The sequence below is a fragment of the Loxodonta africana genome, chromosome 21, assembly GCF_030014295.1.
Source record: "Loxodonta africana isolate mLoxAfr1 chromosome 21, mLoxAfr1.hap2, whole genome shotgun sequence".
In the NCBI taxonomy this organism is placed as follows: domain Eukaryota; kingdom Metazoa; phylum Chordata; class Mammalia; order Proboscidea; family Elephantidae; genus Loxodonta; species Loxodonta africana.
The window spans coordinates 18,553,040-18,570,627 of record NC_087362.1 but is presented as its reverse complement, the minus strand read 5'-3'; the positions used below and the strand labels follow the sequence as shown (position 1 = coordinate 18,570,627).

At 42.0% G+C, this 17,588-nt stretch overlaps 1 protein-coding gene across 1 annotated transcript in view; it reads right to left on the bottom strand.

Annotated features, from left to right (window-relative positions):
• The window catches only part of SH3RF1 (SH3 domain containing ring finger 1), a 206,222-nt gene that overhangs the window by 63,956 nt on the left and 124,678 nt on the right, over positions 1-17,588 (bottom strand). The window contains exons 2-3 of the mRNA XM_023554974.2: positions 11,357-11,632; positions 10,236-10,331 (exon numbers count right to left, since the gene is read on the bottom strand). Of these exons, the coding sequence (XP_023410742.2) occupies positions 10,236-10,331; positions 11,357-11,632 (372 nt within the window). The remainder of the gene's footprint in view (positions 1-10,235; positions 10,332-11,356; positions 11,633-17,588) is intronic.

The window sequence follows — 17,588 nt, the reverse complement described above, 5'->3', positions numbered from 1 at the left end:
CCACAGAGATGCGTAAGCAGTTAATAAATCAGGGAACGCAGTGGTTCCCCTGGATACCCAAAGTGAGTGAGTGTGTGGGTGTGGGTGTGTAGATGCGGGTGTGGGGGAGAGGGAAGAGTGATCACTAAGAAGAAATCTGACAGCGAAAGAGGATACTGAGGATATTGACATCATGACCGCACTTTTGTCTAAAAATCTTTCTTCTTGGTATATAGAAAAATTATTACTCTCCACATACGTGAAATTTAATAGGTACATTGCCACTAAAGTCTATCATGAAAGGCATGTTTTTTTCCAAGATTTAGAAAACATTTTCTTGAAACCCATTCTATTTCATTATAAAAAGCAGTTGCCATCAAGTCAGCTGCGACTCGCGGAAAACCCACGTGTACCCGAGTCGAAATGCGTTCCACAGGATTTTCAAGGGCTGATTTTTCAGAATTAGATCACTAGGCCTTTCTTCTGAGGTGCTCTGGGTGGACTCATACCTCCAACCCTTCTGTTAGCAGCCAAGTGTCTGAACGCACCACCATCCACAAACCAGCAGCTGTTGAATCAATTCTATTTCCCACCGGCTTAATAATTAGATGCTTTCATTCATGCTACCTGTATGCCACATATGAACACACATAGCCGAATGAGTATTAAATATTTATTGTGTCTTCTTCACAGGAAGCAAAACCACAACTAATCAAAAAACAAAACAAAACAAAAAACACATTGCTGTGGAGTTGATTCTGAGTTTTGACTCACAGCAACCCCATGTGTTAGCGTAGAACTGCTCCATAGGGTTTCTTGGCTATAATCTTTATGGAAGCAGATCACCAGACCCTTCTGTGGCACCACTGGGTGGGTTTGAACTGCCAACCTGTAGGTTAGTGGTCAAATGCAAACCATTTTAAAATGAGCCTACTTTGCTGAAAGCCTTAGTCACTAACAAAATTCAGAATGTATATGGCAACACAATAAATTTTAAAAATAATAAAATTTGGAAGACTTCGAGATAATTGTTCTAACTAATTTATGATTTTTATCTTAAAAAGGCAACCTCAGATATTTCCAATTATTGAGTAATGAATCATTTCTGAAGACTAAGCTTTTAAGCGTTTTAATCATTTTTGATGGAAAATGAAAACTTCCTATACAAACAATATTATCCTAAACAAAGCTGGATAATAACAGTGGTTCTATACCAGTGTGGGGAACACTAGCTATCACCAAGCTCTGAGACTAGAGCAAAGGGGGAGGCTAGACCATACTTTACTTTTCAATTACCGGCTATGCATCCCTAAACGAGACACTTGTCCCCAAAAATGGGGAAAATAATTAACTAAATCACGGCTTAGCTACTCGAGTGCTTATTATGCAGTCACCAAAACTGATGGTTAGCAATACACTGATGACATGGAGAAAAGCAAAATCATGTGTGCAGTATCATTACAGCAGCCCTGGTGGCGCAGTGGTTCAGCGCTCGGCAGCTAACCAAAAGATGGACGGTTTGAATCCACCAGCCATTCCTTGGGAGACAGAGGTGGCCTGCTCCCGTAAACATCACAGCCTTGGAAGCCCTATGGGGCAGCTCTACTCTGTCCTACAGGGTCCCTGTGAGTTGGAATCCACTTGACGGAAGTGGGTTTTTTAGTATCATCGCAGCATAAGGATAAAGAATGGAAGGATATCGACCAAAATTATATGCGATGGGACTCAGGATTATTCATTTTCTTTCCAAATTTTCTGGAATATGATTATAGTACAGAAATAAAATGATTTAAAATAGTTGTTATGGAGGATGTGGCTCTCAAGGGACACAGAGAAGATTAAATCATCCATACACTCTTAGTATGTGCCAGGGATAAAGGCTGTACTGAGTACGGTAGAAGTCTGACGTCAACAGGTGGTTTATTTTGTTTTGTTTCTTGCATAAGAGAATTAGGGAAGAAAGGCTTCCTAAGAAACCGTAGTACAGTAAGACCTGTGAAAGCCGGAAGCTGTGTAAGGTGGAAACCTGTCAGAGAAGGAAAATGCAAATATTTCCCACTAAACCAAGTGACGCAGTAGTTAAAGAGCTTGGCTGCTTACCAAAAGGTTGGCAGTTCAAAACCACGGGCTGCTCCTGAGAAACCCTAAGGGGCAGTTCTACCCTATCCTATAGGGTCGTTATGAGTCAGAATCGACTCGATGGCAATGGGTTAGTTTTTTGTTTGTTTGTTTTAAACTGAGTGAAAGAAACATGGTAAGACTGCACCCTGTTAAGGGCGAAAAACTTGCGAGACCCAGGAAAACAAGGCACTTCCGTCGACTTCTGGCCCTCACAGGTTTCACTGTACTTATTTTGACCTTGAAGAAAGGGTAGGCTTTCTGCAGATATTTGGGCAAAAAAATATTCCAGATGAGGGGAATGCCAGGAGCAACACTGTAAAGGCAGTAATTCTAAGGTATGTTTTCCAGGAATGCAACTTAGTTAGGGCCCTGGCTATGTGTAGGGAAACACGTCCAGGCTAAGAAAACTTGGGTATTCTTTGCGGAATCAACGTGGATGCTAGACATCATTTAGTCATTACCCCTGGCTTTTGATTATGGCTCTGTAGGAGACGTTCATTTTTATGTTCTATAAAACCATCCAGAATACTGGAAACTCTCCATTCACGCAGTGAGTACTCAACAAACATTAACTGATCTTCAGAATCTCAGCTCCCTCAATGTTTTCCTAACAGAAAACAAAAGGAAACTTTTAAATCAGAAAGAGGCTGCTGAATAACAGATGGAGCATAAAACCCACTGCTGTCAAGCTGATTCCGACTCATGGCGACCCTAAAGAATGGGACAGAGCCGGTGCATAGGGTTTCTAAGGCAGTAAATCTTTATGGAAGCAAACCGCCACACCTTTCCCCCACGGAGCAGCTGGTGGGTTCAAACCACCCCAAATAAAGCTCCTTACCTAATCTAATACCAGTCCCCATCCATTTGCCTAAAAAAAGACTTGAGGATGTAGTTTCTTTTAATTTTGAAGTATACCTTTTCTTTTAATCAAACCAATTCAACAAAGGAGTCCCTGGATGGAACAAACGGTTAAGGCGTTTTGTTGCTAATGAAAGGTTTGAGTCCACCCAGGTGCACCTCTGCAGGAAGGCCTGGCGATCTGCTTCCGAAAGGTCACAGCCACTGAGCACCCTACAGAGCACAGCTCTGCTCTGATACTTACGAGGTCGCCATGAATCGGAATCCGCTCCTTGGCAGCTGGTACAGAGTCTAAAGGATTCCTTTAGATTCAATCTAGTCCACTTGCCTCCAGTCATATTTATTTATTAAGCAGTTGTTCCTGGAACCCAAGAGGAGACCTGCCTCTGTCCTAACAATTTTGGAGGTCAGGGTTCATTAATCCTTCTATTCTTGTGGTAGAAGGAAAAGGGAAGGACAACAACTACTTATATCAAGCTGACAACAGTTAGAAAGTACAAAAACCTGCACCATGGGATGGACTCCATAATGCCAAAAAAATGCTACTCAAAAGCAGATACAATTCAATCAGAATTAAAGATGCAAGTATGATTCTAAGCAATGGAGTCATCCACCCTGTCTGATTTCTCAACAATATCTCTGAATTTCATATATAAACGTTATTTTACTTCAGACACATAGTAATTCTGCCCTTCTGACTTCCCAACGATTTCTTTAAATTTCTTTCAGAAAAAATAATTTACTTCAAAATTGAAGGGAAAGTTACTGTGATAATATAGTAGTTCTCTTTCCAACAATTTCTCTAAATTTCTTTTACATAAATTAATTTATTTCAATCAATTGAACAGTTCACTTTTTAAGGGAAATAATACATTCAAAAATATAAATGATAAATTATCTTTTTAGATAGTTCAATCAAGTCTCTGATTTTTTAGATCAAAGACTATTATTATTTGGTCTTCTGTTTTTAATATTTTCTAGAGCAAAGGTTTTAAGTCAAGAAATAAAACATTGCTATTCTTAATGCCTCCAAAGGTCACCCTGGCAACTTCAAAGTATGTACCCAAACCTTCACTTTTTATTCCTTCAAACACAGACATTCCCTCAGTTCTCTAACTGGGTAGCAGAGGAAGCCACATCCTTAAGACCTCCTGTGCTCTCTGCATACTTGATTTTCCTTTGTTTAGGCTGATAACAAATACTCTATTCCACAGGAGTGTCTCCGATGATTGGCCTATGGGTTGACTCTAAAAGTTGAAAACAACAAATAACACCTCATCGAATTGTATACTTTAAATATATGCAGTTTGTTATATATCACTTTTAACTCAGTAAAGTTGTTTAAGAAAAAATGAGGGTCCTGAAAATAAGGCCACTCTGCCTCTGCTCAATGAGAAATAAAGGCAGAAGCAGCACTGATGCATTCGCACTGTGAAGCTAGTGAGGAATAGTGAAGATACCCTGGACTTCCAGAAGAACACACAGATCAGCCTTAGGAGAAAAACAACCAGAATGCTCCCTAGCAGCAAGGATGGCGAGATTTTGGCTTGCTTACTTGGACATGTCAGGAAAGAGCAGTTGTTAGAAAAGGCTATCACAGTTAGTAGAGGGTCAGCAAAAACGAAGGAAACCCTCAATGAGATGGACCGACCCAATAGCCACAACAATGCCCCCAAACGTGCCAATAATCGTGAAGACAGTGCAGGACCAGGCAACATCTTGTTCTGTTACACACAAGGTCACCATGAGTTGGAGCTGGCTCCCCGGCACCTAACAACACCACCTCTGCTTAAAGTAAAATAAGGGAATAATCTCAGGCAGAAAGCGAGAGGGGGGTCTTCTCTCTTTTAGAGGTAAATAATCAATAGAGGCTCCAAGATCTAATCCACAGAGTCTGGCTACTACTACTGTAGTCTGGAAAAATTGTAAAGTAGGCATAACCAAGTACTTATCCAGTCTAGGTTTTGGAAAAAAAAAATCTCTAATGTCATACATATCCTCTGGCTTTAAGGAAAGACGTAACACTGTGACGTATTCACCAAGGTAAACTGATAATAAAATACCTACTTAGGTACTCAATGATGAAGTTATTAGCTGAAAAATGTAAAAGCTGGCAACATTTGAAAACCAGTTATTTTTTCATTTAGAATCTTCAGTTCTAAAGGTTCTCTGGTTGCTCATTCATTCATATTCTCACCAGTATTTGTTGACTGCAACTTATATGCAGGCACCATGCAAGGTCTACGTGCGAAGGAGGTAAACTACAGAGACAAGGTGCTGGCCCTCTGGACTTCACATTCTAATGGGGGACAGGGTAGGGAGACAGTAACCACACCAACAAATAACTTAAAATAATTACAGACAGTGCAAAAGGGCTATGAAGGAATGACAATGGTGACAATAATCACAGCCATCACGTACACAGTCTTCCTTGGTGCCAGGCAGCATTAGAAAGTATCATAGGAATTAACTCACCCTATGCAGTGATTCTGGGGCCCTGATGGTGCAGTGGTTAAACAATATGGCTGCTAACCAAAAGGCTGGCAGTTCAAACCCACCAGCTGCTCCTTGGAAACCCTATGGGGCGGTTCTAGTCTGTCCTATAGGGTTGCTATGAGTCAGAATTGACTCGACCACAACGGGTTTATACCGTGGTTCTACTACTTTTCAGATGAGAAGACAGAGGCCTAAAATCACTCAGATAATTAATGGTAGAACCAGGACGTGAATCCTGGCTTTCTGGCTCTAGAGGTGAAGCTTTTCACCACTACCACACCACTATGTGTATTTTTTTTATGTGTATGAGGTTAAAAAAAAATTGGAAAAGGAGGAAGTACTCTAAATAAGTTGGTAAGTGTAAGTGTCTCCGAAGAGGTGACATTTGAGCTGACATCTCAGAATAAGCAACGTAGCTCTTCTTTCTGGCAGTAAATAAAGAGTAATGATAGTTGTCTTTTAGGCCACTCCTACTTCATGCCACCCGCACGTACCAAAAACCAAAGCAAATCTGCTGCCTTCAAGTTGATTGTGACTCATGGCGACCCTACAGGACAGGGTGGAACTGTCCCACTGGATTTCCAAGGAGCGCCTGGTGGATTCACACTGCCGACCTTTTTGTTAGCAGCTGTAGCTCTTAACCACTATGCCACCAGGGTTTCCATCTGCACATAAGGAATATTTATCTTTATATTATCTACAGTAGAGGAGCAGGTTGCTGAACAGTTCTGTTGAAAACCGGCTGAGTGATATTTCAAACAAATGACTAGGAATCAAAACAAAATGAAAATTTAATAAAAATTTATAGTTCACCATAAGCCTACAATACATTAAATAATGTTTGAAAAATTTTCAAAATCCTATACTTAACACTTACTTCATTCAAACTTTTTGCTTGCTAAGAATCATATAATCCTTGCCCAAATGACTGCTAAACCTGAATGAGTCAGCTCTGAATTGATGAGGTTGTTAAAACTGTCCATTCTGTTTTGTTAAAAATTGGTATTTGCGACGAAAGAAGCTGACTACTAATTTATTTTTTTTTACTGCAGGCAGTCCTTGACAAACATACCCTTTTATACAAAAGGTCATCCTGGCATGATGTCATAAAGAATTCCCTGGGTTTCCACATGAATCCATTACTGCTTTCGATCTTGGAGGAACAGCCAGTCTAAATACTATAGAATCCACACTTTTTATGGCTTGAGCCGAGAGGGGTCTGACGAGAATCTCCACAGGAAAAGGGTAAAAGGAATGAAAGCAAGAGAACGCTAATTCTAAGAGCTAGATATGAAATCCGAAGGAGAAGTGGGGGCCACTTATACAGGCACTCCTCCCCCTAGTCACTCTCCCTAACCAGATATCAGATATTTTCAATTGCCTCATATGCATGTGAAAGCTGGACAATAAATAAGGAAGACTGAAGAATTGATGCCTTTGAATTAAGGTGCTGGTGAAGAATACTGGACTGCCAGAAGAATGAACAAATCTGTCTCAGAAGAAGTACAGCCAGAATGTTGTAGAAGCAGGAAAGTGAGACTTGGTCTCACGTACTTTGGACATGTTATCTGGAGGGACCAGGCCCTGGAGAAGGACATCAGGCTTGGTAAAGTAGAAGGTCAGTGAAAAAGAGGAGATCCTGAACAAGATGGACTGACACAGTGGCTGCAACAACGGGCTCAAACATAGCAATGATTGTGAGGATGGGGCAGGACTGGGCAGTGTTTTGTTCAGTTGTACACAGAGTCACTATGAGTTAGAACTGACTCGATAGCACCTAACAACAACCAGATACCCTCCTTCTCTGTTCAAACAGTGAAGAATGTTGTGTTTTACTTTAATAAGAAGCTATTTGGGAACCCTGGTGGCATAGTGGTTAAGAGCTATGACTGCTAACCAACAGGCTGGCAGTTCAAATCCACTAGGCGATCCTTGGAAACTGTATGCGGTAGTCCTACTCTGTCCTATAGGGTAACTATGAGTTGGCATCGACTCAAGGGCAGCAGGTTTTTTTGGTTTTTAAGAGGCTATTTATATGCAAGTCACCAAACCACCCCTGCTCTTTTATTATTACTCCAGTACAGGTGGAGAACATAGTCTGTATCTGTGGGATGTAGAGGGAGAAGAGAAAGGGTCATAGGGAGGGCAAATTATTCCAGCAGCATTTCTCACCACCTTCCTCCCACCCAATCCTCCCTTTACACAACTCCAGCGCTCAGCTCCTTTTCACTTCCCCCACCTCTAATTCAACAGTTCCACATGTGAACCTCCAACCCCAGTGTCCCCAGCTCCAGGTCCACAGCCCTATTCTAGGTCCACCCTGTTTAGACTTTCCGCTACTACAAGTTCCTTGGGCATTTCTATTACCAACGTCAACCAACCAGGAGTCAAGGGCAAGCTCCAACTTCTACTGACAGGCCTGTGGCAAATGAAGATGAGCTCTGGAGCCTTAGAATTCAATCCTGAACTCATTTTCCCTCATTATACATGATGGTGAGACCCTTAATACTCTGGCATATTATGGGTTATTTTCTAATCTGAGCTTGAAACCAGTATGCGTAAGACGTACTGGTACCAGACCCTTTGAGACAGATCATCTCATTCAATCTTCTCAAAACCTCTGGGAATAACAGATTTTGGCAGCACTGTGAAGAAGCACCTCGTACTTGGTGGAGATGGAAATTTTTTTCCACAAGATCTAAGAAAATGATTTTTTGTAACATGGCCCATTTTAATATTGGAGACTGCCTGGGGCCTGCAGCAGGAGAAATATTAATAGGTTTATAGAGCAAGAGAGAGGCCATTATTCAGGAAAAAGCCACAGTTCTTGCTTCCTATGCTTGACTTTGCCACATCTGAGGTCGTAAGATAGTCTACATTTTGTTTAGACAGTTGAATTTTGGGAGGGTGCTATTTCAATCTGCTTCCATTTTATTCCCCTCAGGGCTAACCCAGGTATCACTAATGCCCAGATGCTCTGCTGGCTACCAGTCTCCGAGGAACTTCAGTCTGATGGCTCGACATCAAAGAAAGGTTCACAGTCTCCTAGAGACGGACCATTTGCTACCATGTCTCCACGGACAAAATCCTGGTTCAAATCAGGAAAGTGCTCATTTGAAAGCAAGGAGGCTGAAGAAGGAAAACACTCTCTACTTGGGTGGAAGCTTAGCTTTCCAACTTAAGGCCGGGCGAATAATGACTTGAGTGACTCTGTGTGACTCTGGATTTGCCACGCGTGGATCTTTTAGGCCTATGTGTGCATTTCCACACTTGCCCAGTAACAAATCACAACAACCCAATAAGAAAAACACGGCAATCACGTATCACAAACCAACTATCAGCATCAGACTCTGACAATACCTCACAAGTAAAGACAGGTTTGTATACTAATTGCGTGCATACCCGTGCTCTTTGGTGTAACTACCCAAATACTTGAAAATGCTTGTAATTTTCCAGGACCCACAGTTAGAACACATAATAATATACAGTAACGACTGCCTGAGAGGTAAGAATTTTTTTTTCTGTAGTTTACTTTCAAAGAAGGAAAAAAAAAATATTTCAATAAACGGAACATCTGAAGGGTATGGATAAAATTCAAGACTCGTACATGGTTTGAATTACTTTTCCATGAATATACGGTAGTCAAGCTGATTTTTTTATGAAAACTCTGGCAATCTCATGGTCTGTGGGGAAAAGTGAGTGCTGGCTACAATGACACAATTTGTCATTTTAGTTTTCAGAACCACGCCAAAACAAATGCTTCAGATAAAAAGCTGAGAAAACAAGGGACAGTGGGTTTTCTTTTTTTACACGCTGAAGATATACACTTTCATGTTTTAAACAACAGAATTACTTCCAGTTCCCCAAACAATCTGTACTCTTTCTTACTTTTTGGCTTTTGAACATGTTGGTCTCCCTGCCTGGCTCTCCTTCCTGCCATAAAAAGGAACTCTTCTATTTCTCCTGGTTAACCCCTACCTGTCTATCACTATCTACTAAGACCTCAATTTTTTCCAGAAGCCTCCCGTGACGGTTGTTTTTGTTAAACCCACTGCCGTCGAGTCAATTCCGGTTCACAGCGACTCTATAGGACAGAGTAGAACTGCCCCATAGAGTTTCTAAGAAGTGCCTGGCGGATTCGAACTGCGGACCTCTTGGTTAACAGCCGTAGCAATTAACCACTACGCCACCAGGGTTTCTTTGTTGTTAGGTGCCATCGAGTCACTTCCGACTCATAGCGACCCCGTGACTCTAGCCAGCCTTAACTCCAGTTAGCCGTGTGTAGTTTTTTGGGCTCTCTTCCATTCTTTAAAAGTGCCTCCAATTTTGTGTTCGGCAAGAAATTCTTCTTACTAATTTGCTCTATAAACCCTCATCTAAAATATAATAAAAGAAAGAAAGAAAAGGCTATTAAAAAAAAAAAAAAGGAGTATACAAACTAATCTTCTACCTAACACAGAGATTTTATCAACCTTCTGACTCAAAGCTGAACAATGGAACAAAACGCCTGGAAATAGTACAGGTGGTGGATACAAAGCATACAGTAACAGGTAACGAGAGACAGGAAGGCTTTCAGCAGGGGACAAAGTCAAGTACAAAGTCAAGTTTCACAATCTCACAGGGCAGGATGGGGGAATTCTTCCCTGATCCATCCAATGGCCTGGAACAGGGCATTCCTGGTGCCTTGTGCTCCGGGGGCTTCTTAATGCTCAAATGCATAGTTAAGACTTATCTACTAAGCCAAATACTAATTCGATCCAGTTTTTTCCGGATTAACTTACCTCAACATATGAAATTGGAAATATTCCGATTTTGTCTGCCAGCATGCCTTCAGCCCAGTTTTCATCCACTCTGCGGATCACAGTCAGAACATCATCCTGAGGAATGACAAACAATTAGTCGACCTGCTCCCATTAAGCTTATCACTTAATTTTCCTTTTCAATAAAGGGGTTCAAGGTTTTAAGGGTGCTTGAACAAAAATGCAATGACACGGCTTTGGTACAGGAATCTAACATTCCCATGAACTAAACGGGAACCTATCAGTCAACCTGGTGTACTTCCAGACAGCTGTGAATCAGCTCCTTTTGTGCAAGGGGCTGGCTGCTTATTTTGTTCAGAGTCTCAAACTACAATCTCAAATGCTACCCACTCCAGCTTCTTGAATCTCTGTTTTAGACTGATTCTCAGATGCTTCTCACTTTCTGATAACAGATTCAATGTCCATCCAAATGCATGCCCTTCTGCTTTTCTTTACATAAAAATGCAATATTCTACTTAAAATTCCCAACCATTGTCAGTTCAGTAGATATATTCCTTCGCAATTTAAGGAAAGCAAAGAAATATTTCCATGTAAAATATGGAAGTAATGATATTTCGTTTTGTTATATATAATTCAGTACTTTAAAATCCCCGAGCGGCACACACACCCTTTAAAGTGGCTTAGAATTAAATTTGGGCTCTAAACACGAACGTGATGCCACACAAGATATTAAAGTTATCCTTCATATAAGAACAGCCTAAGAACAAAATTACTTTTCTTGTGACTTTAAGAAGACTGTTGTTGTCAGTTGCCATCGAGTCAATTCCGACTCAGGGCGACCCCATGTGAGCAGAGCAGAACTGCTCCACAGCGTTTTCAAGATTGAGACCTTTCAAAAGCGGAGTGCCAGGCCTGTCTTCTGAGGCACCTCTGGGTGGGTTCTAACTGCCAACTCTCTGGCTAGTAGTTGAGTGCTTAACTGTTTGCATCACTACTTGCAGGCATTTTTAGAAGAGGAGATAGTTCATATAAAATATTGTATCTTTTTGCAAAAAGGAAATACAAGCCATATGGTCTATGTACCCAGGAACACAAGGAACAGCTGAGCTGGTATATGGAAAACGGCCTCACTCTCAGTTTACCTTTGCAAAGGGAAGGCAATCTTTGTCAGCTTCCTTGTCTTTCACTTCAAAGTCATAAAGTGCTTTGCACTGAGGCGGGGGCTGAGGTAACGGTTTAATAATCTGCACAAAGTTGGTGGGGAAAAAGCCGTGGATCCCGTTGACTTCCCCATGGTACCAATTGTCATCGACTTGTCGTCGCAAAATGATGATGTCACCTTTGCTGAATTTAAGGTCTCCAGGTTCTTTTCCTTCGTAGTTGTATAATGCTTTGGCACATGGTAACTGAGGTATGCCCTTAAAGAAAGAGATGGGTTTTAATGAAAGACCAGTCCAATGATGCCCCTGAAGATATAACTGCATTATTATTGTTTAAAGACAAGGTCATATTAACATTTCAAACTCTGAAGAAAATCTCACATAAAAAAACTCTATAAGAATAAATAGCAAATACAAACAAAATGCCCACAGTGAAATAAAAACGGTTAGGACATCCATGCTCCATCCACTATTAGTGTTTTATTCCTAAATTTAGGGAATAAATCTGCTTGCCGTCTTCGTCTTCTAAGGTGCCTCTGGGTGGACTCAAACCTCTAACCTTTCAGTAACAGCTGAGAGTATCAACTCTTTGCATCACCCAGGGTCTCCATGTTTAACTTACCAAAAACCAAACCAAACTCATTGCCATCAAGTCGACTCTCACTCATAGTGACCCTACAGGACAGAGCAGAACTGCCCCATAGGGTTTCCAAGAAGTGGCGGGTAGATTCGAACTGCCAACTTTTTGGTTGGCAGTCGAGCTCTTAACCACTGTGCCAACAAGGCTCCAAGTCTAACTTAGTGGTAGCTTTTTCCCTGTTTGGGGTTATCAGCGCATAAGATACGACTGTTGGGTCTGACTTCCTAGTTGTTGTTAGTTGCCATCAAGTTGATTTCAACTCCTGGCGATCCCATGTGTGCAGAATAGAACTGTTCCATGGGGTTTTCAAGGCTGTGACATTTCAAAGCAGATCATCAGCCCTGTCTCCCAAGACCCTGCTGGATGGGTTCGAACTGCCAACCTTTTGGCTAGCCCAGCACTTAACCATTTGTGCTGCCCAAGGATTCCCGATTTCCTGGTATGAAATTAAAAAACCTCATAAAAGCAAACTCATTTCCTTTACTAACTACTTTATGCATCAGGATATATGATAAGCACTGAGAAGAATATTTTAAACATGAGCAGAATTCATTAATTTACTAACTGCTCTTAAGCTTGATTGATAAAAACAAGAGCTTGGCTTTCCGGCAGAGCTTTTCCTGGTACTACTCTGAATGTGGGCAGTAGATACAATTCTTCATGAACTCGACAAGTATTTACTGAAGGTATACTATGTGCCAGGGTCTGCAATACAACAGAGAGTAAGATAGTCACTGTCCCTGACTTCTCAGAGTTTATAACCTGTAAATGTACAAACATATGGTGTTTTACCATTTGTGTGAGATCATTCAGCACTGTTAGGCGGATATCCTAATAGATGAGGTTCTAAATGTTGCTGTATTGTATTATAGTTTTAAATGACAGGTTTTCAAATTGTGGACACCCCCAGCGCAACTTAATCATCAAATGGATAAAATATGACACTTCTCATTGGCGTGGAGGGTTTCCATTCTTTTTTTTTTTTTAATAATTTTTATTGTGCCTTAAGTGAAAGTTTACAAATCAAGTCAGTCTGTCACACATAAGCCTACATACACCTTACTACATACTCCCATTTACTCTCCCCTAATAATTAATGTTAGCCCGCTCCCTCCCTCCAGTCTCTCCTTTCGTGACCATTCTGCCAGTTTCTAACCCTCTCTACCCTCCTATCTCCCCTCCAGACAGGAGATGCCAACACAGTCTCAAGTGTCCACCTGATACAAGTAGCCCACTCTTCCTCAGCATCTGTCTCCAACCCATTGTCCAGTCCCTTCCATGTCTGATGAGTTGTCTTCGGGAATGGTTCCTGTCCTGGGCCAACAGAAGGTTTGGGGACCATGACTGGGATTCTTCTAGTCTCAGTCAGACCATTAAGTCTGGTCTTTTTATGAGAATTTGGGGTCTGCATCCCACTGTTCTCCTGCTCCCTCAGGGGTTCTCTGTTGTGCTCCCTGTCAGGGCAGGGTTCCCATTCTTGAGGGTTAGCTGGCATTTTAAGGAGATCTCTGGCCTCTGTGGGGCACTGCTGTCTATCAGTGACTCAGAGGATAAATGGCAAATCAAACATATCTATAGTAATTCACTGAATGAGATTACAGGGCTCTTGCTTTTCATGTACTTATGCATCGATTCATTCATCCAAAAAACATTTATTGAGCTTTTACATTTCACCAGGGAATGTGTTAGTGCCGAGGATTTAAACAGGAATAGGGTACTGTTCTGTCCTCAAAGGATAAGACATGAGACATACAACGTAATAAATGCAATGATGGAGATATCAGATGATATTGGTTTATGGGGCCAGAGAGCATAGTCCTCTAGGGCTTCCAGTTGCTGTTAACTCCAACTCACGGCGGCCCCACGCGTGTCAGAGTAGAACTGTGCTCCACAGGGTTACCGATGGCTGATTTTTCAGGAGTAGACCATCAGGTCTATCTTCTGAGGTGCCTCTGGTGGCCTCAAACCGCCAAGTGCATTAGCCATCGGCACCATCCAGGAACTTCCTCTGGGGCTTATTGCATCAGAAAGCCAAACACCTTCTTGAGGAAGTGACACATGAGCCAAATCTGAAGGGATACACTGCAGTCAGCCAGGCAAAGCTGGAATGGAGGAATGAAAGAGAAAGGTGAGGGCACTGCAGGCAGGGGTGACCGCACAGGCAAAAGCATGGAGGTGGGAAGTTGCATGCTGCGCAGAGCGCCTGGGGTTTATAAAGAAGGCAACGTTCCCAGAGACGAACAAGAACACAGAACGTAAAGCACAGGAGAGGTGGCAGAGGTCAGACTAGGGAGGGTCTTAAGAGACATGTTAAGGGTTTCAATTGCTGTGTCCTTCAGGCAATGCTAAGCCACTCCCAGGTCTGAAGCACACGTGGTGTAAGGACTGTGTATCAGCCAGGTCAGCCTGGTAGTGGTGTGGAAGGTGGACATGAAGGGGCAGGCAGGCAGACACCTGGTACAAAGCACAGGCCAAAACTAGCTGGTTTTTTTTTTTTTTCAAAAAGTTTAATCTTTTAGATAAAACAGAGCAACAAGGAACATTACTAGCATTATTCATATTATTACCCCCTACTGCAAGAAAGGTGAATCAAAGTCTTACATCTGTGATAGCAATAGAACATCATAATACAGTGTTTAAAAATTAGTTGGGTTTCTTGTCAAAGATTTAGAGTCTGACGTACCCATAGCCAAACTTTTTTACTAAATATTTTTGTTTGGCTTAAGAGAAATAGCAATTCTTGCTCTCAAAATGCTATTGGCAGTCATCTCGTCTTGGCTTGGTTCACACAGTGCTGCTGAGAGGCCAATATCCTAGGAAGACAGGAGTCCGGCCTTCCAGAAGTCCTGACACCCTTACGTGCCCTCTGAATTTTAGACCCTGACTTGGAGCCTGCCTCCAATCATCTAACTCCTGATATTCAACCTTGACCTATCTCGTGAGAAAGTCTGCTGTGCGTTTTGATTTCACTGGAAGGGAAATGCCCGTCAAGAATTCTGGCCCTTCGTGATCTTGTGAACTTTGGTCATATTCCACTCAGTGCCCAACTCTGTGGAAGAGAGTTCTCATTTTTGCCTCCCCTCACTACCTTCTCTAGCCTGCTATGTATCTATTAGAGTCTGGTTATCACAGGGACACAATATTTCACAAGATAGCCTTGAGGAAGTAACAGTAAATAAACACAGCAATAAATATTACTGTTGGGAAGACAGACACAGAGCAAGAAAGAGAAAAAAAGCAAGCACGAGCAAGCCAGGGTACTGACAAGTACTATATTAAACTGATTCCTATAACATAGCTGATGAGACTATGACCAGGCAGGAGGGTAAGGATGGAAGCACAGACTTCATAACCAGACTGCCTGGGTTTGAATCCCAGCCGGGCCACTTACTAGTAGTGTGATCTTGGGGAGGCTAACCACTTTGTTCCTCAGCCTCTTCATCTGGATTGTGGTGAGGTTTAGTGGTTAGTGTATGTAATCCACTACAAATGAGCCAGCAGGAAGTCAGTGCTACATGCACAAACCATCACCACCACCACCATCATCATCGTCATCACCCAGTGTGAAAAGCCTGTTCACCACTGACAGAGAGCCTCTGACGACGTATTTGTTTCTACGTGGCTGGATGCTTTTTCTTTTGGGGGAATTCACATAGCAATTAAATTTTTAATACAGATTCACTGTATAACCATGCAAAGAACCTCCCTCCTAAGTAGCCTTCGGGACTTTGAAATGTGCATTTCTGAAGCACACATTCGTTTTCTGACTAGAATCTATTCATCTTCTGGTTGAGCAGAAGAAATTACAAATTCACTGACATGCACTGTTAAATAGGGGATGGCGTTTTAGATGTGGCCGTAGTTCATCCTGACAGGGTTAATGTAAGGCATTGGAAGCCTGCAGGAATTAATTGGAAATCCTATTACAGACCCAGTGACAAACAGCTCTATTCAGCATTATGGCCTGTTCTCTCAATTTTCCCCACCCCAATTAGCTGTGTTTGGCCCACTCTGTCCACATCTGTGCCAGCCAAATCCATGCACCAAGACCAGATTTAGCACTATTAGAAATCATTCCCTGATGCTCCTTGAAGAAATCTGCAAAATTCCAAATGGCCCCAGTATGGTTCTTTTGTGATACACTGACGCGGGAACCAAAGAAATACATTTCCTTCGAAGATCGCTTCCACACACCAGTGGCCTAATAGACTTATTACCTTTCCACCAAAGCAAATCTATTAAGTGTTCCTAAAATCATCAAACATCCTTAAAACGTGTGCCAAGGACACACTTTATGATAACGGTGACGTGCATTATGGTGAGCCTAGGGTTACATCCCTGTGGGTACCGCCAAAAACACATTCCTTTACACTGGCTCACTAAGTCTTGGCCGCTAAAGTTATTTCAATGATCAATAACCACAGAGAAGGCATCACGAAGCTCTGGCAATCGAATCCACGAAGGGACATTTGCACACCTGGCTGTATTTTTCTACGGCGCTCCTTTTCAATTAAATTCTAAGAGGCAAAAGAGGCAGCTTGTGTCAAGAGTCTCACAAGGAGGTTTCGCACATTAAATAAAATGAATTCTACTCTGATTTCAGACCGAGCAAAGTTCAGTGATCTTTAAAAGACTTATTCCCACTCAGACTCAGATGATTAAGGATAAACGGTTAAACGGCTTGGAAGAGCAATAAAAGAAGGCATTTTCCCTTGCAACATCTGAAGGAGAAAGCCAAAACAATTGATTTGATAGCCTAGGACTCCTCTTGTGGGTAAAAAACGTCCGGAGCCCACCGAGGCCCTGCCTTCTCATTCATCTCTGCAGAAAGGGCTGGGAGTCCTGTCATCACCCCTGCCCTCGGTGCCTTCGGCAGGCTTTCCAAACGGCTGCCTTTCTTCTGTATCCTCTCTTCAGGCCCCCCGAAGATCTGCAGAGCTTACGTTTCACTGGGAGGCTCTCACTTGGCTACACATGAAAGGCAGGCTTAAAAGGAGCGAAAGCCAGAGAGAAACCGACTGCAGTCTAACCTTGGGTTTGCAGCTGTCATTCATACTGCCAGCTTTATCAAAAAGCCCGGCAATCGAGACAGGCGACGTATCATGAGGATTCTTAATCAAAAATACATTTCAATAAACAGCGACTACTCTGCCCATTTAAAAAAGAATAAATACGATGGAGGGCCAGCTTTTCTTTCCAAATAATTTTTTGCTTCTAAATTATACATACAGCTGTTTTATAAGACACTGTAATCCTCGTGCAGGCTGCACGCACATATTTTTGAATATATGCTTTTACGCTTGCATATCTTTGCCATCGAGTGTATTCCAATACAGCTGGCAAAGCGCTACTAGATGATTTAGCTGAGATCCTAACAGGTAAATAAAACATCCACTGCCAATTTATTTTATAGACTCTAAATGCCAAAGCCCGGATACATACATTAGGCAGCATCGTCAAATTCAAATTCCTTCACGCATTTCTTACCGCTCCATAAAGTAACAAGATTCAATGACCTACTAAATAGAAAATCGAGAAGATACTTATAGTGGGAATAGCTATAAAATCTGTATC